General features: G+C 45.1%; 2 protein-coding genes across 3 annotated transcripts; both read right to left on the reverse strand.

Annotated features, from left to right (window-relative positions):
* Positions 1-4,257: 4,257 nt before the first annotated feature.
* On the reverse strand, positions 4,258-10,517 carry LOC105180584 (UDP-glucuronosyltransferase 2B13). Of its 2 annotated transcripts, none has more exons than XM_025307208.1 (6): positions 10,277-10,517; positions 8,757-9,346; positions 8,274-8,644; positions 7,950-8,169; positions 6,353-6,572; positions 4,258-5,302 (listed from the first exon to the last, which is right to left on the reverse strand). In XM_025307208.1, exons 2-6 carry the CDS (start codon positions 9,238-9,240, stop codon positions 4,996-4,998), a joined length of 1,602 nt encoding a protein of 533 aa, XP_025162993.1. In that variant the 5' UTR covers positions 9,241-9,346; positions 10,277-10,517; the 3' UTR covers positions 4,258-4,995. The 2 variants fall into 2 exon arrangements, with proteins under 2 accessions (XP_025162993.1, XP_011135048.1); XM_011136746.3 differs by having other exon boundaries at positions 8,757-9,241; positions 10,277-10,504.
* Positions 10,518-24,256: 13,739 nt separating this feature from the next.
* On the reverse strand, positions 24,257-26,619 carry LOC105180593 (uncharacterized). The gene has a single exon (XM_011136761.2). It carries the CDS (start codon positions 26,131-26,133, stop codon positions 25,165-25,167), a length of 969 nt encoding a protein of 322 aa, XP_011135063.2. The 5' UTR covers positions 26,134-26,619; the 3' UTR covers positions 24,257-25,164.
* Positions 26,620-27,999: the final 1,380 nt, after the last annotated feature.

Here is a 27,999-nt window from a genome sequence, read left to right on the forward strand (position 1 = left end):
GCCGCCGCTCCTCGACGGCGTTTGTGCTCCTCGCGACGCGTGAGGTTCCGCGAAATTAAGAGTCGCTCGCTATCTCCCAATTGCCACGGCAGCCTTGCCTTAGCGTAAGTTAACCACGAGATAGGTACATCTTTTAATTAGATGCGCGTCAAATGTTTGGCGCGCTGGTAAAACGGCCGAAAGGCAAATAAAAACGCGCGCGCTCGCAGCGAAACGGCCGGATTAAAATTGAACGAGGCACCAAGATTTTATTTAGGGCGGCTTACGAAATTAAATGCTCGTGCTTTTTATTTGAGATATCTCTCCCGCTTCTCCTTTTACGTCCAGCGATTCCGTAAATGAATTTTTGCGTCAAGAATACCAATTACGTGCCAGGCTAACTACATTTCCAGAACGCTCCGCTTGGAAACAGTCCAATGCTCGCTCTCGCCGTGGTCTGCCAAGTGCGTTAAAATCTATCGATCCACAAATTGCCGCGCGAACCCATTTAATCTTCGCCGCTGTGTGGGTGGAACGGAATAAAATAGACTAATAAGAAAACCCTTTGCGGGTACCGTATTAGCAGCCGAAACTCGGGGATAATTTCGCAGCCGCGCCGATAAATCGCGAATCTTTCTTGTGATAAAAAGCCACCGTCACAGAGACCCGCTCGCTGAAATGTCGCAATTAATTGCGCGCGCCCACACGCATACACACACACGCATACACCTATGTATGCGCAAACTCACCGAAAGCTCTATATTGAGTTTCCGAGAGAGATCTCTTGGCGGCACTCGTCTCGCGTATTACTTTTCTTCCCCTTTTCTTCTCGTCGAGTTCATCGCTCGCGTAAGAATAGATTCGCACTATGCGTCTAGCCTCCATCAAATTTGTCTTTAATAGACACGATTTATTAAAGACAAAAATGTTCAAGCCGTGCCACTGCGAAAGTGTCGGAGAACGTTTCGACCAAGAAGATTCGTAAAATCCCGAGCAAAAAATTGTTAGGGTCATTCTCATGAAGTATAAGGTCCCGATAAGGCTGAAAATGGGATGCTCTAAAAAGGGATGCCTCATTATTATCACATCAGGCCTCGAGATGGATCTTTTAGGGATTTTACGAAATAAGGACCTTAGATTTTACGAATTAAGGCTTTGACAAGGAAAACTGACGAGCGCCTTAGAAGAATTTATTAGGGATGCCTTAAATTTTACAAAATCAAGTTTTGTTATAGAAAATTAATAAGATCTGAAGCGAGTAATAAAATTGTCATAGTTTAGTATTGTTTTAGTAGGTACGCTCTATCTGGTTCTTTTAAAGATTTTTGAATTATACCACAATTAAAGACAAATTTTATCAATTTTATTAGTTGCCACATCATTAATCTTTTCCAAGGATTTTTCCAGTATTGCCTTCGTTTTGAAATGCAGTAAACTTTAATAAAAACAGTAGCAGGATTTTTATGTTTAAAGAATGCTATATTTCATTGTAAAATATGCCATATTTTTCAAATAAATTCTTGTTGTATACTAACAAGGTTATAAAGAAATAAAGAAATTACAGTCTAAATTTGTTGGAATGAAAAAAGAATGAATACTTTTACTCAAGCAATAATAAGAATATTTCCTTATAAGGCCCTATTAATATTGCTTTATAAAACACTCTTTGATATTGCCTCATAAGGCCCTCATAATATTGCCTAATAAGGACTCGTTAAACTATATATTGTACATATTGTACACATTGTTGAAAAGCAAGGGACCTATATATTGTAGGTCCCTTGCTTTTCTATCCTTACTAGGATCCGATTAATTAAAAGGGAAAAATAATCAGGTCCTTACTAGAGCTCTATTAATTTTTCTACTCCGGATCCTGCTTGCATATTTATACGGATAATGCGAATCCAGCAGAATGCGTGCGGAAGAGACCTGCTTAAACCGCGCGGCCGGATTTTTTGCGCTCAGGTCGCGATGAATTCGCTGTCGCGTCTCACATCGCCAAAGTGTGATTAATGTACGCGTAGAAACAGATATGTGTGTATGTGTGTGTGTGTGTGTGTGTGTGTGTGTGTGTGTGTAATTCAAACAAGGCGCGTGTCACGAGATGCTGCTCTTGCTCGTGCGCGGCCGCGTCGCGAATTACATTAGTACGCAGTACGACGCGCTCGGTGCAACATTGATGACAAATACAATAAACAGCCGCATGCCGTGCTGACGATAATAGCGGGATCGCAGCGCGCATCTACGGCGAATCGAAGCGTCGGCATTGTTCTCGCGTCGAGGGATAGAGAGAGAGAGAGAGAGAGAGAGAGAGAGAGAGAGAGAGAGAGAATTTCGTCGCGGTGCGCGTTGGCGCAGCGGCGTTTTGTCGTCGTACGACGCCTCGCGGTTGAAAAAGCCGACTACCGGCGACCGGCGGTAAAGCATCGTACGAAATTGCACACGGCTACGGCTAATAAATGAGATTTCAGCCGGTTGAATGTGAATAAACGAAGCGCGTCACGGTGGTGAGCCGGCCCGGCCGGCGCGAGGCGGAGGGAAAAATCGGCCAGAAAATTGACGCCCGCCGTCGCTGGTTGAGCGCGCCGCGCCGGGGTGTCGTTTTCAGTTTTCTCACGGTGTGTGGGCGAGCTGAACTTTCCAATTCAATTTCCAGATGGGCCGCGCACAAAGGCTTATTTATGAAATGCTCGCGCGAGAAGCGAGCGGCCGGCGGAACGCGCGAAAGACGGACGCAGCGAGAAAGCAGCGGCAACTTCTTTTCCCGGTCTGTCTTCCTTCTTCCTCCCCGCCCTGTCCCGGTCCCGATAATGCGACCGATGGCGGTCCCGGGTTCGCGTCGCTGCCGTTGGAAGATATCGAAATAATTGAAAAAGTTTAAATAGGATCTGAATGTTAGTTACGACGAGGGCGGCACATAACCGTGAGCCGCTCATCGAGCGTCTCGGGGCTCCTCTCATTTTCGTGGCTGATCGACTGAAAATTCACGGGCCGCGTCGAGATCGCCGTACGCGCGTTAAGTCGCGCCAATTACCGTCGACGTACGACGCTCCCTCTCGCCCTCCCGGAGTCGAAGGGAGGTACGGCGGATGGTACACGCGAGTGCGATCCCGTAAATCGAGAGACCGACGCGCGACGACGAAATCCGGGTGATATTAAATTCGACCGTTGACGCGCGCGCGCCATTATCCGGCTGATTATCCGGGAGATCTTCTCTTCTTCTTCTTCTCATCGTCGACGATAACCCGTGCGTGCGAGATTCGCCGGCCGCTGGTCGATGGTGCTTGATTAGCCGGCCGGGGTTTCGCATCGGCGAGGCAGAAACAGTGCGCGCCGCAGCGTGTGCGCGACTACGTTACAACAGCGATGAATGCCATAGTCAACTGTGCTGTATGTGTGTATGTGTGTATGTGCGCGCGCGTGTGCGCATGTGCTCGCGATTCGCATACGTTTCACACGGGGCACTTGAAACGGCCGTAGATATGTATATTCCGCCCGATAGCAAAGGGGTCTCCTAATTGTTGCTGCAATGTTCATAGAATACGTGTGTGCTCGGTCGACGGCGTTTGGCCCAGTGTACGTGCGCGCGATGTTAGCATCGTATACATTATCGCGCTATACGTTCCTTGGGGCGAATATACGTGTTAATGGATCCTTGCACTCTGAATTAGGTCCATCTGCCAAATGGACGTGCGCGGGCCACGCCGGCGGCAAAGGGAGGCCTCATTAACCGGATATTCGGGACGCATCGGTCATGTTAACAATAACATCTGACACTTAGCGCCGTTTCCGAAACTAATTCTATTTTGGATTTCTACGGCGCGGGCGCCGCCCGGCCGTGCTCGTCGCGCGACGATCTATCGGCAGGGCTGGATCGCGCCTCCGTCCGAAGTGACATAACCACTGTTATCCGCTGTATTATAGAATATACAATTAAGCGCGTTTCTGTTAATAGTGTTGTTCGATAATACTGTGTTGCCTCGTGTCTCGTATTCGCAATATCGCATCCGTTATGTGCGCCCTCGGTGTAACCGCGCCGCGTTTGCATAATTTTCTTTGGCGGCGGGTCGTCGTCTCTCGTTGCCGCAACGCGCAATCGTGCGACTCGAAAGTATCGGTCCGTGCCTCGACGAGTGACTTCTCGCGTGATTTCTCGGCTGAAGGGAAATTTTCGATCGTGCTTTCCATGTCGCTATAATTTAGCGAAGCAATGTGTCTCGCGTGGGGATCGTGGGGGAGGATCAAAAGTCAAAGGGGCGCGACCAGAACGCTGCTTCGTAAAGTTGCGGTAACACATAAATGTACCGAAACGTTACATTTTTTTTATTTTCATTGTTTTATTTGAGGAATGTTATTGTTTTATTTAAGAAATTGGGGATTACTTGCTACTCTTGGTACTGCCCAATCGCAGAAAATGATCTTGTGATGTATCTTTTCTTAGCTCTCTTCCCTTCTCTTTCTCCTCTTCTCGATGTCTACTTATTTATTCATCTACCTATTTGTACCTATTTTATCTGTACATCTATCTCTTTTCTGGTCTTAGCCTTCCACGTCTTGTAATTTTATAAATACATGCGAGTAAACGCGATGGCCTTCGAGAGAGAGAGAGAGAGAGAGTAATTTCATGCGTTCGCAAAACTCGCTTCGCTCAGCCGGCGGTTTTATACTCGTTTGCGTTCGCCTCTGTTCCGAAATTTGTGTCCTCTTTCACCTTCTCCGGCTCGCTCGCCTATTTTTTGTATAGACGGGCGTTGTAAAATCCGCTGTAAAATCCACAGCCGAATTCTCTTCGAGCTGAAAAAAGGTCCACTCTCGCGATCGAGTGGCACAGTTTGATATAATATTTCGCAAAGGCCATTTTTCCACGCTCTCCTCCCCTCCTATGTATTTTCTAAGCGGAGTAATCTTATCGCTAAACTGCATCATGCTTAAGTCGACGTGGTAACCAAAGGAACGTAGCCATAATGAGCAACAGCACAATTCGTCGCTTTCATTCGACTTACGCGATAGAGTTTGCTAAGTCAACTTGACTTTTTTCGTAATCGCGAATCGCGGTATCCTATCGTGATACTTGTACAACAGTCTCGACCCCTGCACCAGGACGACTAAGAAGACGCACAGAGCCAGAAACAACGCAATCGAGAGGCATATGATAATGTCTAAGTCAAATTGCTGATACCACGCACTATCGGCTCCGTTGAAACGCAAGTGGGGTGCGCCATTGTGACGCATTACGTACTCGATCCACCATATGACGTTCTCCAAGCTATCGTAAGGCTTGTCCTTTGTGAGGGCAGACAGCTCCAACATCTTATCTTTGTATCTGCAAGCAGAATGCCAAATACACACGCGTTAGTCGTGACGCGCAGTTTACATCGTGATCGTCGCTCTCCCGCTCGCATACGAAGAGAGGAGCGATTAGCACCGGCGAACACTACAGGATGCTAAATTTCAAACGTAACAGGTAAAAAATCTCGGAAACTATGAAAGATATTAAAAAAAGCTAAAACACGGGTTCGATGATTTCGAAGGGGAAAGAGAATGGCATTATCAGTTTTTTATTTGGAGGGCATTTTCAAGGTAAATTGAAGGTCAACTTAATTTTTTTAAACAGAAAGCCCAAATTTTTATTATATTTTCTTTTTCTACCAATTAATTTTAACAACTTTTGCCTGAAACATTTTTTTATTTGCCTAATATTTTTTGAAATATTTAAGGAAAACTTTTTCAACATTTAACTTACGATATCTCGCTAATTATTGGTCGAAAGAAAAAATAGTATTAGACTTTTTTACTTTATTTACTATCAAGAATATATTACTATGATAATGCCCTAACTTTTAACTTAATAGTTTTGAAATTTCCAAAGTTCGATAAGTTAACAAAAGTTAATAAAAGGCCACTATTATAGTAATATATTCTTGATAGTAAATAAAGTAAAAAAGTCTAATATAATATAAGTCTAATATTTTTTCTTTCGACCAATAGTTAGCGAGATATCGTAAGTTAAATGTTGAAAAAGTGACCAAGTTTTCCTTAAATATTTCAAAAAATATTAGGCAAATAAAAAAATTTTTCAGACAAAAGTTGTTCAAATTAATTGGTAAAAAAAGAAGATATAATAAAAAATTGAGTTTTCAACTTAAAAAAATTAAGTTAACCTTCAACTGACCTTGAAAATGCCCTCCAAATAAAAAACTGATAATGTCATTCTCTTCCCTCTTCGAAATCATGGAACACGTGTTTTAGCTTTTTTTAATATCTTTCATAGTTTTCGAGATTCTTTAGCTGTTACGTTTGAAATTTAGCACCCTGTATACAGGCCGAATAATTCGCGAAACGGTGAGGAAGGGGGATGGGGCGCGGATATCACCTCTTATCGCCGGCGACTTCTAGCACGGTCTTGCGCAGCTCCGACGTCGTGAGTTTCGTTATGTCCAACTGTTTGGCGACGTCCAGTGAGACCATCTTCAACACTTGATACACCTGATCGAAGACGAATGGTATTCCTATGAGTGGCACGGCGTAGTGAACCGCTTCCTCGGTGCTCTGCAGGCCACCTTGATAGATGAAGCATTTGATGTTGGGGTGGGCTACGGGGATGAGAAAGAACATGATTGATATAGCCCCGCTGTTAATTGTTATTACGTGTTATTAGGTACAAATGAATAATCCAAACTTTTTTAAGCGGTTAAGGTATTAAGTTTCAAATAATCAAATTTTCCGGTTACGTAGTATCTTTTTTACGGTTATGTAGTGTTGACACATAGTTACTAAAAATTACATCTAGTATGGCGGAAGGCTCAACATAACCTCAAGAATTATTCAGTTCAGTCAAAAATGGCAACGGATAAAGTGCATATCCGACACTGTACTCTTTACGACGTTCCAACAAGGAAAAAATGCTGCAAGAGCACGCGTGTTCTCTTCTTGGCGAAGGTGTTGTATCGTACGATGTGTGTGTATTTTGGTTTAAACGGTTTAAAAGTGGCGATTTCAGTCTGAGTGACAAAGAACGTCCTGAAGGCTCTCGGAAGTGCGGTAACAGTGATTTGAAGTAACTGCTCGCTGAGAATTCAGCACAAACGCAAAAAGAGCTTGCAGAGCAGTTAGGAATAACGCAATGGAAAATTATTTCCAAGCGCTTACACGAGATGGGGAAGATTCAGAAAGAAGGAAAATGAGTTCCGCATGAACTCACTGAAGCTAACAAAAATCAACGAGTGGCAGTGTGTCTTTCTCTTCTCAATAAGCAGCATAGAAAGTCTTTCTTGTGGAAAATTATTGATGAGAAACGATGAGAAGTGACTCTACTCTATGACAATCTGAAACGCAAAAAGTCATGGGTAAATCCCAGCGAACCATCGGTCACAAAGCACTTTGGAAAGAAGATTCTACTCTGCATTTGGTGAGATATGAAGAGCGTAATTTATTATAAACTATTAAAACCGAATGAAACAATTACTGCGCACCGCTACCAACATCAATTAATCCGTTTGAGTTAAGAATTAGAATTAGAACGCAAACGCATAATGGTAAAGGAGAACATCCTGTGAAATTATTGCATGATAACGCTAGGCCACACGTTGTTTCTACGATAACAGATATCTTAATGAGTCTTGGCTGGGTCGTCTTGCAGCACCCGGTATATTCACCAGACATCGTCCCAACCGTTTACCACTTGTTCCCATCGATACAACATGCCTTGTCCATTAGGCACTTGAAATTAGTAGATAAAATACGAAAATGGCTTGACGACTTTATCGTGTCCAAAGAGATAACATTTTTCCAACATGAAATTCATCAGCTGCCTGAAAGGTGACTTAAAGTTATAGAAAACAACGCGATATTTTGTCTGGCAAATTTGTTTCACTTTCTTTCAAAATAAACCCATAATTTAGCTGAAAAATTTGGATTATTCATTTGTACTAATGTAGAACAGCGTCTTGCATTCGCTCGCTCGCGCTTACCCAGCACGCTCTGCTGCGGGATCCACTTTGAGATGAAAACGTTAGACGGCACGTTAAAGTTGCTGTCCTCGAATTTCCACAGGACCCTGTACGGCAGGCTGGCGAAGGCGCTGACGAATACCTGCAGCATCCCCTTGGGCAATAATTTGCTCTTCACGTTCGACCCCAGGCTCATGTAAACGAAGCCGTTGGTCGCGCCGTCCAAGAAATCCTTCAGATCCTACGGATTGAGCGGAAGCTTTTATGGATGAATGCTTTCGTCGTGCCGGCGCTCGCGCCTTGAAACAAAAAAGTTAACGATAGCGCAACCTGGTATGCACGTACTTTTGATAACGGCGGGGGGATCTTGGAGATGTGCAGGCCGCTAAAGTGCACGATGTTCGGAATCTCGGGCCTCGCGTACGCGAGCAGCGGCTCTTGATCGATCAGGACGAGGCTCATGTTCTTCGCGACGTCCACGATATGCGGTATATCCTTGCCGAAGTATTTCTCGGCGATCTTTTGTTGTTGGTTCGCGAAGGAGCTGAACCACGTGTATATACGCCACCAAGCATTGACGAAGTTAACCATTCGTTTCCAGAACGGCAGGTGCAGTCCCGCTAAGTTCTCGACCTCCCAGTTGGAGGGATGCGACGGCATCACGGGGCTGCCGAGGTTAAAGCGATGGCAATTTTGCAGGTCCATGGACATGATACCTGCGATCAGAAGATTCGCGTGTTCGAGCGTTGTCACGAATCGTCCGCGAGCGTCCGCCGCCGGCTCCAGCGCGGAGCCGGGACCAGGACCGATCCTGGAGATTCGTCTTACCTATCAAGGGAGCTTTGAATCGGTGCGCCAACATGTAGATCGCGGGAGTCATGATCATCTCCGCTATTACCGCGTCGAATCGCGTGTCAGTCCCGTTCGCGTAATACTTGACGAGGTCGGGATGACTGAGCACGTCCTCTGCGATGTCATGACCCAATCTCAGCAATCTCGTCTTCAAGCCGCCTAGCTGCGTGAGGTTCCAGCGAGTCTGACTAAAGTCAGTGTCGTCGATCTTCTCATATTCAAAGCCAAAATCTATCTCTGTGTAATTGGCCAGTGTAGGATCATTTAGGACGTTGGGAGTCAATGCTACTATCTCGTGTCCCCGTTTAAGCAAAGCGAGATTCAATGCCCGAAATACTATCTGATGACTATAGGACGGGGCTGGGGTAATGATCAATAGCTTCTTGCTTTGCGCCAGGTCGCTTACAGTCAGCAGCCATAGAGCGACGATGATCGGCGCGATATCACTGATCGGTCTCATTCTGCAGGAGAAAATTATCAGGTGCGAGAGTTTAGTTTCTCGTCGTGTGTGTTTTTTGTCCGCAATCGAGCACGATGAGTAAGTCACGCGATGAAACGGATCAATTCTGAAATAGGTGCGGCAAATTATACATGTCGCATTATAATCTCTTGCGCGTATTTAATCTTGGCGTACGGATAGCTGCGAAGCGTAATAATAATTAATTCTTGAAAGCTACCATTGGTAAAATTTCACCCCATGGCCAATTTTTGATCTTGTTAGAAGACGTGGCCACAAATTTTATAGATACTTTTATTTACATTGCCAGTAGTGTGATTTTGTATTTTTGTTCTTTTTCGAGGTCAGAGGATTCGACCAATTTACCTATTTGTAAGTGTAAATTAAATTTCAAAAGGAAGAAGAAAGTGAAGATATTGAAATGAGACGATTTGAATTTTTCTCAAGAGAACCTTTTATATTGCTCAACGAATTAAATAACGAATTAAATTTTATACATACCGACTAGGATACGACTCGGAATTAAAATTCACAATAACAGTTAATATTCAACTTTTAATTCAGATTATAATAAATTATATGTATATGCGGTCACTAAATGGTCTGAGATATGAACTTTTTAATTATAAATCACCTTGAAGGAACTTTGATTAAAATCATTTTTAAATTAGCTTAAAATAAACCGAATAGCGCTGAGTTATCGTTTTAGTTCGTTGCCTAGAAGATGTGTAGAAAACATAAATAAATTGTTATTACTTTATTCTGATCTATATGTTTCTGTTATTAAATTCAAAAGTCACGACGTAACATCATTATAATAAAATAGATCAATTCTCGCATGTATACTTGCAAACAGCAGCGCAAAAAGTTAACTTGGAGTGATATTTGATGGTAACTTTCAAAGGTTAATGAATTTCGATTTCGCAGTCACTGATCGTCCTCGGCTCCAGACTTGATTGTTTCTCATCATGCAAAATATGCAAATCTGTTGTACAAAGTCGAGTTAGAACTTGTCCGATTTAATTGCGTATATACTTACGTATTGACACTTAGTGGAGAAGGGCGGAATGTAATAAAAATCCTCAGCGGTGCTATCGATCGGTTTGATAAATCGCGAGGGAGATTTGCGGGCCAATCTTATCGCAACGCGATAGTGACGCGTTACTGAGATTCAGTAACAACGATCGTTAGCGCAGTCTCAGCCGGAGAGACGCACTCAGACTGAATCTCGAAAATCGGAACAAACGAGTTTTGTAGGCGCCGAGGTGGGGACTTTGCAAATGTATTTCCCTATTGATTTACAATCCTGTCGGCATCTAATCGAGCATCGTCGCGCTGAGACGCGACGGTGATATTATCTCGATATCGAGTATTATGAAGACAAAATGTTCAAACGAGGAAAACTCGCGGCGCGGTAATCGACGAAGGAGGAAAACGCGAATGCTCGAGCGACTGAAACTTCTACGTTCTAATAGTTTTAAGAAGAATAAAGAAAAACATCATACGCTTCGGCTCACATAGAACGCATTACGCAACAATTTTATGCTCCCGCATATCAGTTTGCATGTATTGTCGATGATAGACGTTAGCCTATAAAGTCGCGTCGGAAATCGCGGAAGTCGCGGCGGAAAAGTCCATTTCTTAAGAAATATTTATTTTAAAATCACTCGTATGCGCAACACAATGAGGAAAACAGCGAAATTCAGTTATCACGAATAGTTTCGTCGATTATACGCGAAATACGCGCGTAAGCTGATCGACAGAAAATCCTCGCTAAAAATCCAGCTCTGTCCGTGAACTTTACAACTGCGATAGGTCCAAGTGTTTACTATTTTAAGCAAATTCTGCTCGTAAAACTGTCGCTCAGTCGTAGGAAGCGTTTCGATATTTAAATATCAAGGACATCTCCTGACGACCTTTTGCGTCGTCGAGTCGTAATCACAGGCCGAATGTATAGTCATATTTTTATCCTTTAATTTGTATCACGAGATCAACGAGTGTTTGGATGCGTCGTCTATAAAATAGGATTTTATAATGCGGATGTGGAACAGGTTGGATCGTCGCGTAGTACATTTCCATAAGTTTTTTCACCTGGAATAAATACCGGCCGACACGATTGAATTCCAGTCGAGAGTGCCCCGGGAAGTACCGCGGTTGCTGCTGCGGCGGAGCAATAGCAGGATGCTCGCTGCAGGAAAGTGCGACCGATGTTTACACGCATGGTTACTGCGGCGGAAGAAGCGATGCCGGAAGTCTCAGCTTGCCGAAACTATTTTAGCTCGGCAAACAATTCTCGATATTAACGGAATCACTCGGCTCGATGTGTGCGTACGGATGTATGTGCGATGCGCAAACGCGTAGGTTCCGCGAGTACACTGAGCTGCGCGTGTATATGTATGTGTGTGTGTGTGTGTGTGTGTTGCACTGGGAATTGAAATTATGCAGATTAAGCACGTTCACACCGTGTCCGAGAGCCCGGACGAACGTTAACTCTGACCGTCCGTATAAGTCAATAGAGGGAACCGTTTATCGTTCCGCACGATCGTCGGCAAGGACGCAATTAGCTAATTAAAAACTCGCACGTAGCTCTTGAGGAAAAGGCTCGCGGTAAAATATGACCGATATATTCGCGCGGAACGCCGCGCATCTAGCGACGATCGAGTATATAAGAAAGAGAGGGAGCGCGTCCTTCTCAAACTAGACAGGATGCTCGTGGTAATTAGCAGAAAATTACGCAGTCCCTGCGCGAACGCGGCAACTATATTCTTCAATGAAAGTATCTTGATTTCGTGTACGTGCCAATGTATATACATGCGGCGGTGAAAACAGAATTGCGGTCTTATCGGCGTATCAGCCGACGGCAGACGCTCGTTCTTAGTCGATACACGCGCGCACTGCACGCAAGCACGTGTATTAAATGCGTTTCTAGTGTAAGTCGAATCAAAATCAAATCAAGCCTGGTACGTGATCGGATGGCTGGGGAGCCAAAGAGAGACGAGAGAATCCTCCCGATCGAGACGGCGGCGGCGGCGGCGGCGGCGGCGGCGGCGGCGGCGGCGGCGGCGGCGGCGGCGGCGGCGACGACGACGGCGACGGCGACGGCGACGGCGACGGCGACAGCGACGATTCCCTTAACTCAGCCCGCAGTTTCTCAACTGTAATTCCGACTCGATAGTTGCCACGGTATTACGGGACTGCGCGCTGCTCCCTTACTCCATTAATCATTACAACTCCGAGATCGGCGGGAGATCGTTTTTAACAGGTCCGAGAACAGTCTCTACTCGAATTCAAATCCGTCTTGACTGTGCCCTCCGCATTTCTTAGTACCTCTCTGACGAGAGGGCGTCGATATGATCCGTCGCGAAGACACGCCGGCGTGGAAATAAATGCAGGATTCGGCGGGTGGTTAAATTTGCAAATCCGATCCGTTGCGATGCGCGTTACGTAAAGCAAATTTATCTCGCTGGAAATGCATTTCTAGCGTTAGAAGAAGAAGTCAAGAGGAGGAGACATATCTTTTCCTCGTAGCTTCGTAACTGGAAGAAAAGAGCGTTTAAAGTGTGATAAATCGAGATAAATCTTATGCAAGAAACAGGTCTGACTGGTAAATTATATTCCACTGCAAGGAAAAATATCCCGCGCCTTCTCTATCTCTTCGTGTGAGCCGCTTTATCCTTCTTTTTCTCCTCTAGAATACTATTTATCTAATTACGTCTAAATAAAAGTTTGCTTCGGCGATGTTAGCCTGCGGTACTTAATTGCGTAACAATCAATGTTCAGCGGCTGACATTAATTTCAAACGAAGACGTTCTGGCGAAGTCGCACGGGGAGAGGGAGTATGTTGTGTAAGAAACGGATACGTCGGTACAAGGTATGTGCGTGCAACTTTCACGAGTTTTTAACGGACGCTATGATTGCATTTCGAGTGTAACACGACGATACTCACGTTGTTTACGAGACTGTACATTTCGTTTTGTCACAAAAGCGATATCGCGTGACGAGCGCGCTGAAAAATTCATGTTTCTCGGGAATATGTTGTGTGAACTGATATTAGAGAAATAACAAGGCGAATACTGCTGTTGCGAGCAATTGTAAAAGCTATTACCATAAATTAGCACAAATTAACAGGTAAACGTGTCGCAACGTTCACACAAGAGACATCAATTATTTTTTCATTGGTAGTTATGACTCAAGCTGCCGCGTGATTTTGCATCAGCAGCTGGAAACTATCAATAGATTAAACTTATGCAACGTTAGAAAGAATCGTTTATAAATAACAGTAAAGGCAGCGCATCCTCTTCTTACTTGACGGATGTACTTGACTAAATGTACAGAGTGAGGAAAAGAAGAAAGGGGAACCTTGAAAAATTTCGAAGAACATAAGTTAAGAACAGAAAAGTGCTTCGGATATAAATTATAAGGTTGAAAAGGTCTGTTTATTGATCAGTTTGACTCTAGATGGCGTCCTCAACGTCAAGACGAGGTCAAGTGGAATTTTTTAAATGTGACCCTCAGTTTTTTGTTACGTACGTATTTTTATAGCCCTTTTGAGACGTTTTCAAGTAAAACTTCTTTTGCTTAAAAATTTCCTGAGATACTTAAAAATTTCTAACAACAAAACCACAAACTGTAGATGATCTACGTCGTCGAATCCTTGATGAGGCTATGTTTATTCCCAGGGATTACGTTACGAACGCTATTTCAGGATTCTACGATCGATTAGCACACTGTCAAACTGTGGATAGCGAACACTTTGAAAATTTATTATAAACTTGCTTTGAAAAGGTAGATCCTTCCTCTATTTTGTCTTAAATGGCTGATCCTCTTCCTTTGCTTTACGAGATATTCCATATTTTATGTTAAAAAGTATCATAAGTTTTAAAATATCTCAGGAAATGCTCAAGCAAAAGAAACTTTATTATAGTGGTCTGAAAACGTCTCAACAAGAGCTATAAGAATATGTAATAAAAAATTGGAGGTTATGTTTAAAAAATTTCACTTAACCTTGTCTTGATTTTAGCGACGTCAGTCGCTAGGTCAAACTGATAAGATCTGTAAAACTTATATTTCTCGAGAGTTCAGGATTTCCATACCTTTTCCTCACCCTGTATAATTGTATATTGGGCTGATTTAATGCGATTTTATAATTGACGATGCAACATTTTGGACACACTTTCTGTTTTATCGTGGCAGGAAAAATTTGTGAACATCACGTGACCAGCAAGGGGATTTCGCGCGCGTCGCTGTTTTTGCTCACGGAGCTTCGAGAGGGCAACTTTGACCTATTTAACCTTTTGAGGCACGTATTTTTCAGAAAATCCGAATCACATGAAAATTTATATACGGAGGTTTCTGGGTTCGCTGATGACGAATTCGTTATCAGATTTTTGAAATTCAAGATGGCGGACGCACAAATGAAAAATAGCGATAATTTCGGTGACAATAGGTATTGTAGGGTTTTTGGAGTCGCTGATTATGAATCCGTTATCAGATTTTCAAAATTCAAGACGGCGGATTCAAGATGGCGGCCACATATGAAAAATCGCGATAATTTCGGTGATAATGAGTATTGGAACTCGGATTCGTAATCAGCGATCTTGAAAGCTAACCAAAGTACAATTTCAGCTAATCATATAAAAATTTTATGATCCGCCATCTTGGAAAATAAATTTTAGGATTTGAACTTCAGACTCGTAACCAACGAGCTCAAAAACTAACCAGAATACAATTTTAGCTAATTTAATAAAAATTCTATGATTCGCCATCCTGAATCCGCCATCTTGGAAAATTAATTTTGGAATGTGGACCTCAGATTCGTAATCAGCGACCCAAAAAAAACCCAAATCTTGATTTTGAGCAAAAAATTCACTTATAGTTCGTGGAAAATGATTTTTTTCTCTAAAAATGTATATTTTTCACACTTTGTTTATTTATAATAAGTGAACAACTTATGCAAAACACTTTTCAACCTTTCATGTATGTTCCCATATCATATAAAAAGCTAAAAAACGCAAAAAACTTGACAAGAATCCCTCAAATATGAAATATTTCATGAAAATGTGAGAATAAACAGGTGGTAAGTATACTTACTACTATGCCTCAAAGGGTTAAGCGAGTTGTGTGTGATCTTAACTTCCACAGTAGCTTTATGCCGACTTCCATGCGCTCCCGTGGACAACTTAAAAATGGCTATCCGACGTGACTTGACAACAAGAGTCAAATGTTTATTACTGGGCTCAATTTCAAAACTTATCTGGAAATTATCGTATCACGTGACATGGAAATTGTCGAGACCTTCCCGTTGCTTGTAATATAATTGTCGGCTGTATACAGGGTGTCTCATAACTAGTGTTACAGAGCTCGTGGAGACATAAAGCAGTTTAAGACAAATATACAAATACCGTTTTGCGAGATTTGCAATAATTATCGAGTTATTAATGACAGAAATCTGAAGAATAGGAACGTACCGACATAGATGATTGGAGAAGCATTGCAACCATTTCGACAAGAGCGCGGCACAGTCGATCCAGCAACTGTTGCCGGTGCGCGGCAAGGAGAAGGATAATGCGTCGCTATTCGTTTTTCATTTCGCCGCTCCTACGTTTCGTCACACTCCGCCGATAGTTGCTAGATCGATTGGGCCGCGCTGTGGCCTGAGAGGCTGCGACGCTTCTCTGATCATCCATTTCGGCGCGCGCTCATTCAGATTTCTGTCATTAATAATTCGATAATTATTGCGAATCTCGCAAAACGGTATGGGACTTTTATGTTTGTCTTAACCTAATCTACCTTTATACTTCGGGTTGGCAGGTAATTAGTGGACACCCTGTATATATATTGTATATGTATATAAATATGTGATATATTATAAAATATATTATACAATGTATTATATATATATACAGGGTGTCCCGGATTAAAACCGGGCCGGATTAAAATGGGACACCCTATATATATGTCGTATGTACACATGCGCGTAATCTTAATTTTTATATGTCGGTTGTCAGTTATGAGGTTGCGATTGGTACATACGACATATGTGCGACATACGACGACGTCTTCCGACTGATTGTGAACGCAGCCTAATAAGCGTGCGATCGAGAGAACAAAGATACGAGAGAGTTTCAACCACTAATCTTTTTATTAGCTACACAGATTGAAAAATCCTTTTGCACAATGAAAGTACTTATAATAACGAAGTCTGGAAAGCAGAGTTTTATGTAAAATTCGAAAAAAAAACTTAACAACTACAGTTTCATCGTCATAATATTACTCTATGCATGAAACAGACAAGGATAGTACGATTGTGTCTGCCTGCAGCTCCATCGATCACGATTATGTAGAACTAATCTACTATTCTGTTTTACCTCAAAGTGTAGCAAATATCCATTCTGCATCCAATATATTTTTTTTTTAAACACTAATCTTTTTACACTGATTTCTAAGCTCATTTCTGTTACTTTAGTATTATTCTTTCATATTATGGCTAGTCTGGAAGCAAAAGCTTTTGCACGGACAAACTGCAGAACTATTATAATTAATAAGTAAAGTTACGAGCTGATGCAGAACATGATAACGAAACTGTAATTTTTTTATTTTTCATTGAATTTTACATAAAACTCTGCTTTCCAGACTTCGTTATTATAAGTACCTTCGCTGTACAAAAGGATTTTTCAATCTGTGCAGATAATAAAAGGATTAGTGTTTGAAAAAATTGAAATCAATGTATCGGTAAAACAGACGGCTCTAGAATCCCCTTAAGCATGCATGCGTGCGTGTGTTCAACAATAATAGGTCATAATGGATGGATCGATCAGTGTGACTCCCAAATTGTCTTACAAATCAGTTAACTCAGCCAGCACGATGGATCATCTCAGGCCGACAATTCGATTAGCGTTCTCCGACACACTGGCCTCCTTGTGTATTCCCGCGCGCAGCTCTACTCGCAGTTGCAACCGCTCGTTTGCGTTTTACGACGACGATAGTTGACCGCCCCGGGGAAATAGTTCGGTTCTGTTTGACGGACGAGCCACAATTCGACCGCGCGCTCCGCTCCGCGCGCTGACTAGCCGACGGAGAGGCTCTTAGACGCGAAAATGCGTTCCCGTCTCTTTCCGCTTGAATTCGGGGAACGGCTTCGGTACACTCGCAACTCCGAGCAATCGTAATTTCGCAGGCAGCGCGGGAGTTTAGCTTTCGTTGGAGAGCCGGAGCTTAGAAGTCAAATATCGGGAATTTCATTTGCGCGCCGCGCTATGTATTATTCAATCGGACTCAAAGGAATCTCAGCGCGCGCGGCCGCGCGAGCGCGAGTAAGCCACCGTCGAGAGCTCATCAATCACTGTTCTCGCGGCTGTCGCAGACTATTCCAATAAGCCCGGCTGTCGGAATTAGTACTTGTGAAATCAATGTATGTCATCAGAGCGAGCGAAAACTGCTCCGGACTTTGCTCCGGGGACACGGGTACATTGAGACCGCCGTGCTTTATTATCGCGTTAGAATCTCCCTCCCTGATAATGTCCGCCATATTAGCGATATAAACGGCGTGTAAGAAAATGATGTATGCGGTAAAACGATTCGCAGAAATTCACACAGACCATTCGCATTTAAACGTATCCGCGACGCGTTTCGTCGGTTGATACACGCAGAGTTCCTGAAGTGAGTCAGCCTCGCTCCGTTCAAGAAGCGAAACGTTTCACTCGGTACACGCAGATGGTCCAAGTTGCAAAGTATCGGCGTTCCTGCGTTGTTCACGTGTTTTCGTTGAACGTCGCTGTTGTTTGGCACTTTTTGCCAAGCACGGCAATCCTTGCAAAATGTCGGCCTATCCACTTCCACTTCAGTGTGCGGCTGCTTGAAATCGAATTGGCCGTTGACATGTCGAATAAAAGGAATCGCGCATTTTCGTTTCCAGCCGAAAGCCCGGACGATTCGCGCGGTGTACCTGCGACACGTAAAGACTCGCTAGCTGCACATCGAATTAATGTCCACGCGAATTTGTAAAGTTAAGTTTGCGCGCCGTAACCGGAGTAGAAAAATTAATAGGGCTCTGGTAAGGGCCTGATTATTTTTCTCTAACATTAATCGGGGCTCTAGTATAGATAGAAAGACAAGGGCCCTACAAGATGTGCAAGAAATGGTTTAACGAGTCCTTATAAAGCAATATCAACAGAGTCTTATAAGGCAATATTACTAAGGCCTTATGAGAAAATATTTTTATTATCGCTTGAGGAAAAATATTCGTTCTTTTTCCAAGAAATTTAGGCTGTCATTTCTTTATTTCTTTATAATTTTGTTAGTATACAATAAAAATATTTTATTTTAAAAATATAGCATACTTTACAATAAAATGTAGCATTCTTTACACATAAAAATCTTGCTACTGTTTTTATTAAAGTTTGCTGCATTTCAAAATAAAAGCAATACTAGAAAAATCCTTGGAAGAGACTAATAAATATGACAAAACTGATAAAATTTGTTTTTAATTGCGGTATAATTAAAAAATTTTTAAAAGATATTTTTAAAAGAACAGATAGAGCGTACCTACTAAAACAATATTAAACTATTTTATTACACGCTTCAGATCTTATTAATTTTCTATAACAAAACTTGATTTTATCTAAAGCATCTTTTTAAAAAATATTTTTAAGACCCACATCTCTGTTAAAGTTTTCTCTGTTAAAGCGTTTATTGTTTCGTAATATCTAAGGCATCCCTGGTAAGCTTTTCTCAAGCCCTTCACAGCTTTTTCTATCAAAGCCTTATTTCGTAAAATCTAAAGGCTGATATGGTAATAATGAGACATCCTTTTTTAGGGCATTCTACTTTCAGCCTTATCGGGGCCTTAGAAGGGCTTCATGAGGATGGCCCTAACAATTTTTTGCTCGGGAAGGTGATTCGCATAAAATATCATTCCGATGGCACGTTCCCGAACAGAAATCAAATAAAAGCGAACTCGTTACTCTTTTAACCCTTTATTGTCGATATCTGATCTTGAAATTTAATCATTAAGTTGTTATAAGATTTATTTTCCTATTCTTCATGTTTATAATATACCAGAAGCTATTTAATTACACAAAAATTTAACAAAGTCTTGGGTAGGTGAATTCAGGATATAAAGGTATTAATATATGACGCGAAGCCAGACTTTGTCGCAGGGTAGTTCGAGTTCCGAGGTGACATTCGCAGCTTCGTCGTCGTCGGTCTCTCGCGAGAAGCATTCTCTGGAGGTGCCGGAGCCGCGGAGCCGTCACGCAAAGCGAGACGAAACGACTGGCATTCCGCGGGCGGGCCCGCGAGCCGCGAGCGGAATTCCTCACGGTCTCCCGCCTACCTGTGCACTCACCTACTGGCGCAGTCGGTGCGGAACAATCGATAGCCACAATCGCGCGCGAGATACCAGCTCTCTGACACGAGCTTTCTGCCGATACCTTGGCCGCAGTGGCTTGTCTCGGTCGCGAGCCAGCTGCACTCGAAGATGTTGAGAACGCGGTAGCGCAGCCAGAGATTCGGTTTGCGGCTCACGTAAGCCCGGAACTCGATCACGTCGCAAGTCGGCCCGCATCCGTAGCGCCTTACCAGCTCGGCGGACTTGTTGGAAGCCCAAGGACAGGAGCGGTACCTACGGTACGATTGTCCTCTCCCTCGGCGATCAGCGTCATATTCTCGCTCACCTGCTCGTGCACGAGCCTCAGCAGCCGGCTCGCGCTCGGACAGGTCCATGCTCAGCATGACCAGGTCATGCTTGAAGTACGCGTCGCTTATGAGAGCCATCACTCGCTTATTGGCGGCTGGGAGGGCCAGTCACGTGTTGCAGAGAAAAGGCCGGTCCTGTGCACCGTACGAGCGATTTAGCAACGCGCGACTCGCGAAAGAAGACCGACGTTGATCATTTATCGCCGCGCGCGCTCTCGTTAGATTTCGCATTCCGACTCGGTCGTTTCCCCTCGACGTGAGATGTGAGCCTGGAACGCGCGTCTGTGTTCATACCGCGGACTTGTCCGCGTGCCTTCGCAGCCCACTTCGCCAACAGCGTTCTCGGCTTCCCAGTACGCTGAGACACGATCCGTATTCCGTGCATCTCGTGCGAGTCAACGTCGATAGGATCGATGTCATACTTCCGTCGTCTCTCGCGCTCTTCCTTGCTGTGAAAGAAAATACGCACGCGTCCTTGTATCCGTTCAAATATGTGACGCATCCCGGAGTGGTTACTTTGACGTACATGGGTCCCCACCCGCGTGTACACTGAGAAACATTATATAACACACACACGCTTACTTTGCTTCTTGTGAATCTTTTGTCTCGATGTTAATAATGACAATCTATGTTTAATGACGAACTATGTCGCAAGTAACGCTATCGCATATAGCACGACGTAAGAGCCTCTTAGCACATCAAGTTGTACCTTTTGGAGCGCGCGATACATTTCTTATGCCACAACCTGAGCAAAAAATTTTTAGAGCCATCCTCGTGAAGCATAAGGCCCCGATAAAGCTGAAAATAAGAGGCTGAAAAGGGATGCCTCATTATTATCACATCAGGTCCCGAGATGGATCTTTAGGAATACCTTAGATTTTACGAAATAAAGTTTTGATAAGGAAAACTTGTAAAGGCTTTAGGATTTTTTATTAGGGATCCCTTAGATTTTACGAAATAACGCTTTAACATGAAAACTGTGGGCCTTAGAAAGATCTTTAAGTCCTGGTCTACAATAGGTGATTTAAGCTTTAAGCTATAAGAAATTAATCAATTACAGTTGAATGTGGGGAAAATAATCGACTGCCGTTGGTTAATTTCTTATAGCTTAAAGCTTAAATCACCTATTGTAGAGCAGGACTTAAGGATGCTTTAGATATACAAAATTAAGTTTTGTTATAGAAAATTAATAACATCTGAAGCGTGTAATAAAATTGTCATAGTTTAGTATTGTTTTAGTAGGTACGCTCTATCTAGTTCTTTTAAAGATTTTTTTAATTATACCGCAAATAAAAACAAATTTTATTAGTTTTATTAGTTGCCATATTCATTAGTTTCTTTCAAGGATTTTTCTAGTATTGCCTTCGTTTTGAAATGCAACAAACTTTAATAAAAATAGTAACATAATTTTTATGTGCAAAGAATGCTATACTTTATTGTAAAGTATGCTATATTTTTAAAACAAAAAATTCTTGTTTTATACTAGCAAAGTTATAAAGAAATGAAGAAATTACAGTCTAAATTTCATGAGAAGAAAAGAACGAATATTTTTATTTAAGCAATAATAACAATATTTCCTTATAAGGAAATTAATATTGCCTTATTAAATATTGTCTCATAAGACCCTGTTGATATTGTCTTATAAGATTTTCATAATGTTGCTTTATAAGGACCCGTTAAACCATTTGTTATATATCTTGTAAGTGTCTTGTCTTTTTATCCCTATTAAGACCCGATTAATGTAGTAGAGGAAAATAATCAGGTCCTTACCAGAGCTCTATTAATTTTTCTACCCGAGAACTTCATTCGGTTGACACCGAAAGTGCCGAGCGATCAGGAACGGTTTGCAATCTCTCGTGAGCGTGTTGCATTTTTAACGGGCGTCGAATAAAGGAAATGAACAGAGTTAAAGCGGTTAAAGAATTAACCTTAATTCGAAGCGTTAAGGTTATTATGCCAGTCGATCGACGCCACTTTCTCATCTCTCTACAATCGACCGGGCTCATACTTTAGACGCGATGTCTTCCGCGACGCGTTTCCTCCGGTAGATTTTACCCGCTGGCTTCATCGGCTTCAGCTCGCGAGGATGAGCGCGCAGAAGTAAACCTGCCTGCGCGGCAAGAAAACGATCAAACCGCCGAAATGAACCGTTCTCGCCTCGCGCGTCGAACGTGTGACAGTGAAATAAAAAAGATGAGAGAGCGAGATACGCGAGCCGTACGTCCGCTTTGGAAGGATTGGAGGTTATCGGAAGATAAATTGCGTTTCTTCCCCGAGTAAGACATCGCGCCATCGAGGCGAGAGAACCGTCAGATCTACTTCTTTGACACGGATTATCCGGAGTCTAACGTTTGTTACGTACGTACAATGCGTTGCGTTCTCGCGAGCGAATTCGTGGAATTTTACCGGGGTGATAGGGCGGGCGAAGAGGAAGCGAAACGCGACCGGGGCGGACAATAATTTATGCAATCAAACGACTCGCGATTTCTCATCTTGCCGAGTTCTCTCCTCGCGTCGAAGTGCGCACGAACTCGCGGCGACCGAAGAAGAAGAGATCACATTTCACCGCGATTAACAGGCATTCCGGGCGGTAAAACTTAACGTCGCGTCCCGTAGTTTCTGGAAGACCAGGTTGGACGATAACTCAAACACGGCTCTATTCATTCATGGCCGTTGTACGAAGTGATATGGGTGGCAGCCTGCAGAGAGAGAGAGAGAGAGAGAGAGAGAGCGCGCGCCGTCTGATTTATGCATTCGCGCCGCGTTCCACCGCTTCCGATGTACATGCTCTTTCGTATGCGCGTGCGTACGTAGACGGGCACAGATACATGTACAGGGTGTATCTGAACTCAACCGACAGTCTCAAAGGATGAGCTCTGCATAAAACAATGAGTGAAAAAATCCCGGTAAACCCCGTGTCCTCAGACGTTTAGTTCCTCAGACGTAGCCGCCGCGCGATGTCGGTTCCAAAAACGTATTATATTTATACGCATATTATATTTAAATTACATATATATTTATACATACATTTTTTGTCCATTCAATGGCGCTTTGCGAGCAAGAAACTAGACGCATACTGTTGCTCCTTGAAAGCGTAGATATTCGTGTCTTTTTTAAATTTTACTCACAACAGAAGATAAATATATACCAACGTCCCAATGAATGACTTTTCGGTTGATATTCAAGAGTCGTTAGAGAATCGCTAGAATCATCTCGAAGAAGAAATAAAATCTGTTTTAGCAGCATTCGCAAGCTGCGTTTCTTCTATCGTTGTTACCTTTTGAAGGCGACATCCCGAAGACCAAATTTTCGCGGGCACTCACTTACTCACTTACTTTTCTCCTCACTTCTCAACGTAGAGTCTGTCTCATAGGTTTATCGGTAAAGTTCGGACATACCTTGTGGAATATAAACGTGTGTGCGTTCGCACACGTGCACGTATACAAGAGACGACGACGTGTGTGTGACACGCACACCACATGCACGTAGAAGGTGGTCGCGGGGCGCCACTGTGCGTACGCGAGGGTGGTAGGCGCAGTGGCTTGTTGATGAATGCGGGGAAGCCGAGTTCGCCGAGCCACGAAAGGAATATACGCAGACTTTATATACGAGGCAGTGGTAGAGGGCGATAGGTGTATCTGAACTCAACCGCGAGGCCGCAGCGACCCGAGCAAAAAATTGTTAGGGTTATCGTCATGAAGCATAAGGCCCTGATAAGGCTGAAAGTAGAATGTCCTAAAAAGAGATACTTCATTATTACCTCATCAGGCCCCGAGATGGATCCTTTAGGGATACCTTAGATTTTACGGAATAAGACTTTGATAAGGAAAATTGATAAGGGCCTTAGAAAGATTTATTAAGGATGCTTTGGATATAAAATCATTAAGCTTTGTTATAGAAAATTAATAAGATCTGAAGCGTGTAATAAAATTGTCATAGTTTAGTATTGTTTTAGTAGGTACGTTCTACTCTGATCCTTTTAAAGATTTTTTAATTATACCGCAATTAAAAATAAATGTTACTAGTTTTATTAGTTTTATTAGTTGCCATATTTATTAGTCCCTCCCAAGGATTTTTCTAGTAAGTATTGCCTTCGTTTTGAGATGCAGCAGACTTTAATAAAAACAGTAGCAGGATTTTTATATGTAAAGAATGTTATATTTTATTCCAAAGTATGCTATATTTTTAAAATAAAAAAATTCTTGTTTTATACTAACAAGAACTATAAAGAAATAAAGAAATCACAATCTAAATTTCTTGAAATAGAAAGAACGAATATTTTTACTCAAGCAATAATAAAAATATTTTCTTATAAGGCCCTGTTAATATTGCCTTATAAGACCCTACTGATATTGCCTTATAAGGCTCTTATAATTACCTTAAAAGGACCGGTTAAAACATTTGTTACACATCTTGTAGGGCCCTTGTCTTTTTATCCTTACTAGGGCCCAATTAATTAAAAGGGAAAAATAATCAGGCCCTTACCTTACCAGAGTCCTATTAATTTTTCTACTCGGGGTAAACGTCGTATACATCAATTACGCGCCTTCATTTTCATTTCGACCGCGGCGGGCCGCCAAAAGATCGCATTTTCTCGGCGCAACAATGCGGGCCTTATTAACAGGTCATTATGCGGCCGCTGCCGGTGCCGGACGTTTCGGAGCGCGCTCGATCGCCGAAGTTGCGCCCACAGATGTGAAATCGCACGCGAGACGGCGGATCTCGTCGGTCGCAAGGTTCGCGAATACCTCGGCGTCCAGCTGGAGGACCGCGAGGTATGTCGGCTCGCCGTCGGGGAGGAGGACGAGGAGACAGCTATGGAATATCGAGGGAACAAGACGTTGTGCACGTTGCTTAATTCGCAATTTACTTCATACCTCGGTGAAAGATCGGCGAGGGGATATGCAAACGACGACATAATCCGAGTTGGTGCTCGGCCAAACGTACGCGCGTGATGTTCACGTAAACGAAGCGCGACGTCGCGGTGCGAACGAATGGCGCGCGCACGAAGAGACGTACCGTGATCGATCTATCAACACTCGTCCGCTCGTGTCTTCGATATCTCCCTCGGCTATCAAGCGCAACCGTGCAACCGTGAGTCTCACGCGAGCGTCGCGCGTGCGGACGCTCGTCCGGCCGTCGTCGTTGAAAGCGAAGCTCCGACGCTGCGCCTCCGCCTTACGAATCCGTCCAAGTTCCCGCGGGATCCACCATGCCGTGACCTTGGGCTTCTCAGCTGGCCTTCGGCACCTCCAACTTGCGCCGCTTATTGGTCTTCGTCTTGACCCGGCTGGACTCGTGGCGGCTGCCGTTGCCGTATGATCCCTCGACGGCGCCGTGCTTCTCGCCGTATCGACCGTGCTTCTCGAAGAGCCCACCCTGACGCGCGTTGTCGTAGAAATCCGCGTCTTTCTTCGCCTCGTCCCGCTGATAAACACTGCGGTAGCCACCGCTGTTGCGGGCCCTGCCGCCACTGCCCCCGCTCTCGTGGCTCACGTCCTTCTTCTCCGCGGCCCTACCAGCGTGCTTCGCGGCGCGTCTCTCGTCCTCGGAGCGGCTCCTGCCTTCGGCCGACGACTCGACGTAGCTGCTGCTCGCACTGTGCTTCTTGCTGACGCCCGCGGCGGCGAGCTCGGAGCCGGCAAGCTTACCGCCGCCTCTCGTCAGCTGCGTCTCGCGCTCGGACGCCGCGTAATACGCGTCAGGGTTCCGATCGAATCCGTAGGGCGAATCAGTGGGATTCCCATCGGGCGTCGACGAGGCCGCGCTCCTACGGCGGTCCGATCGGCCGGTTTGCGGTTTCATGAACACGAGTTCCATGTGGCTGACTCCGGGTGGCTTGACGCCCTTATAGCCGGGCGGCAGCATCTCCGCCTCGGGTTCTATGATCAAAGGCAGCAGGACCACGTCGCTCTTTGCCTTGGCGGTAATAGCCCTCATTGTTGACGGTACCATCTCCACGTCCTCCTCGACGTCTCCCTGCAGATTCTCCAGGCTGTCGTCGGCGATCTCGGGCGATTTCGTCGCGGCTTTCCGACGGAACGGCAGGTAGCCGGCGGCCATCGCTTCCGAGTCAGACGATTCCCAGCGGACGACGTTCGTCTCGGTATCTCGCTCTCTCAACGGACGCGCGCAAACGCTCAGCAGAGCGAAGGTCACGCACAGCCCCGCGCCGGCGGCCCATCCTTCGCGAATCTTCATTTCCTCGTGACCAGCTCCCGCTCTGATGACGCTCCACAGATCAGTCCGCGGACTCGCTTCTCGTAGCTGCGGCTGCCGCGCTGCTTGGCGGAGCTTTCCCAGGTGACACCCCGGGTCGTGCAATCGCGCTGACCCGCACTGTAATGACCGCGGGGTAAAGCGGCTCTTTTATACCGCTCGCGGCAGCCGCTCGACCGAGCCGCGGAGCCTCGGGAGCGCCGAGTGCATCTGGAAGGACGACTTGCGAGAGCTCTCGGCAAGAGCCGCGAAGGCGCGATTTCACACGACCTCGGACGTCTCTAGCGTAGCGTGCGACTCAAGGTCGCGCGAAATCGCCGTCGCGTCGCGCTGCGGACTCTCGAGCCTGTTTTTCGTCTGGAAGTCGCCGACGGGGACGACGTTCTAAATGCCCGTTTCGCAAGCTTCCCTCGGAAACGTTCTCGCAACACGATCCTGCCGCTCCCCCCTCCTCCCTCCCCCCGCCCCCTTGGGTCAGTCTGCGCGAGAAGGCCCGTCGCCACTGATTACGCGGAGGCTGACGAGGCCTCGGCTGATGTGCGGCGACTTGGACTGCGCACTCGGAGCACTCGCAACGGCCGACCCTGAGCGAACGACCGTCTCTCCTCGACGGCGCTAAGCGACGAACTATTTATGCTAAGCGACGGAAGGGCGAACGTCCTTCCAGGGTGCGTATATAAAGTGACCAAGCAGAACGGATACGACAGTGGCGGGCGATTGAGTCGCGATACATATAGGGATACTTATAATTCGCTCGCTTGCGAGGAACGAAGCTGCGCGATACCGTCGCCATGTTGGCGAATTCGCTGCTGCTGACGGCGGCGGCGGCGGCGGCGGCGACGGCGTGGCTGCTCGACAATAACGTATCGGCTGCGGCGGTTGGCGCGCGTATGACGCTCCTCTCTAAGATGAGAATGGCCGATCTCGAGTCGTCCGCCGGCGGATACGCGTACAATCAGCAGCCGGGCCTTCCGCTCTCGTACGTGCGGTACACCAATCACGGAAGCGGACGTTACTACCGTGCACCGGCACCGCCGGCGCCGGTGTATTACGCCGTCGTCGGCAGTCCTGCACCTGTTGCGCCCGCCGTTTCTGAAACTGCGTTGTCGCACGAACCCGTCCTGCTCGCGCACGCGACTACGACTACGAAGCACGAAATTGCACCGTACGCAGCGCGCCAGCCTTACCCGCGCGATGGATTCATTAATTATGGCGTGGGCCAATTAGCGAAATACGCGCAACCGCTTAAGCCGCCTAAGCCAGCTGCACGTGCGCCGTATTACACGCCGACTGCGTTGCCGTTTTCCCCGGCGGAAGCGGCCGGACGTGCTGGCGGAAGAAGCGAGGTGGCTGAGGACGACAGCCGGGCTGGTCGTGATGACGATGACGATGATGATGACGATGACGATGGCGATGATGATGATGACGATGACGATGACGATGATGATGATGATGACGATGATGATGACGACGACGACGACGACGACGACGACGACGTTGAGAGCAAAGATCGTGCGAGTGCAAATGGCGAGAGAGCGAACGGTTCTGCTGACCAGGTCTACCAACCTCGCGCGGATAGCGACGTTTCCTTCGAGCGCGGCGACGGCGTGAAATATTCAGCTGCTGGAAACTCCGCTCGCGGCGAGGGGGCTAACGAAAGCTACCACAAACGGAAGAAATTTGACGCAGGCGAACGCGGCCGGCACGATGCAGGCGGGCAGCTAGGTAGAATTTTTGCTTACCCTCCCAATGCACATTTATTGACTTCCCAATGCACGCTTAGGTATTTGTGTTTCCCGGCATATTCTCGATACACGGGCGGGAGATATTACTTCTTGCTGAATCTTT

Source organism: Harpegnathos saltator, unplaced genomic scaffold, assembly GCF_003227715.2.
Source record: "Harpegnathos saltator strain DR-91 unplaced genomic scaffold, Hsal_v8.6 scaffold839, whole genome shotgun sequence".
NCBI lineage: Eukaryota > Metazoa > Arthropoda > Insecta > Hymenoptera > Formicidae > Harpegnathos > Harpegnathos saltator.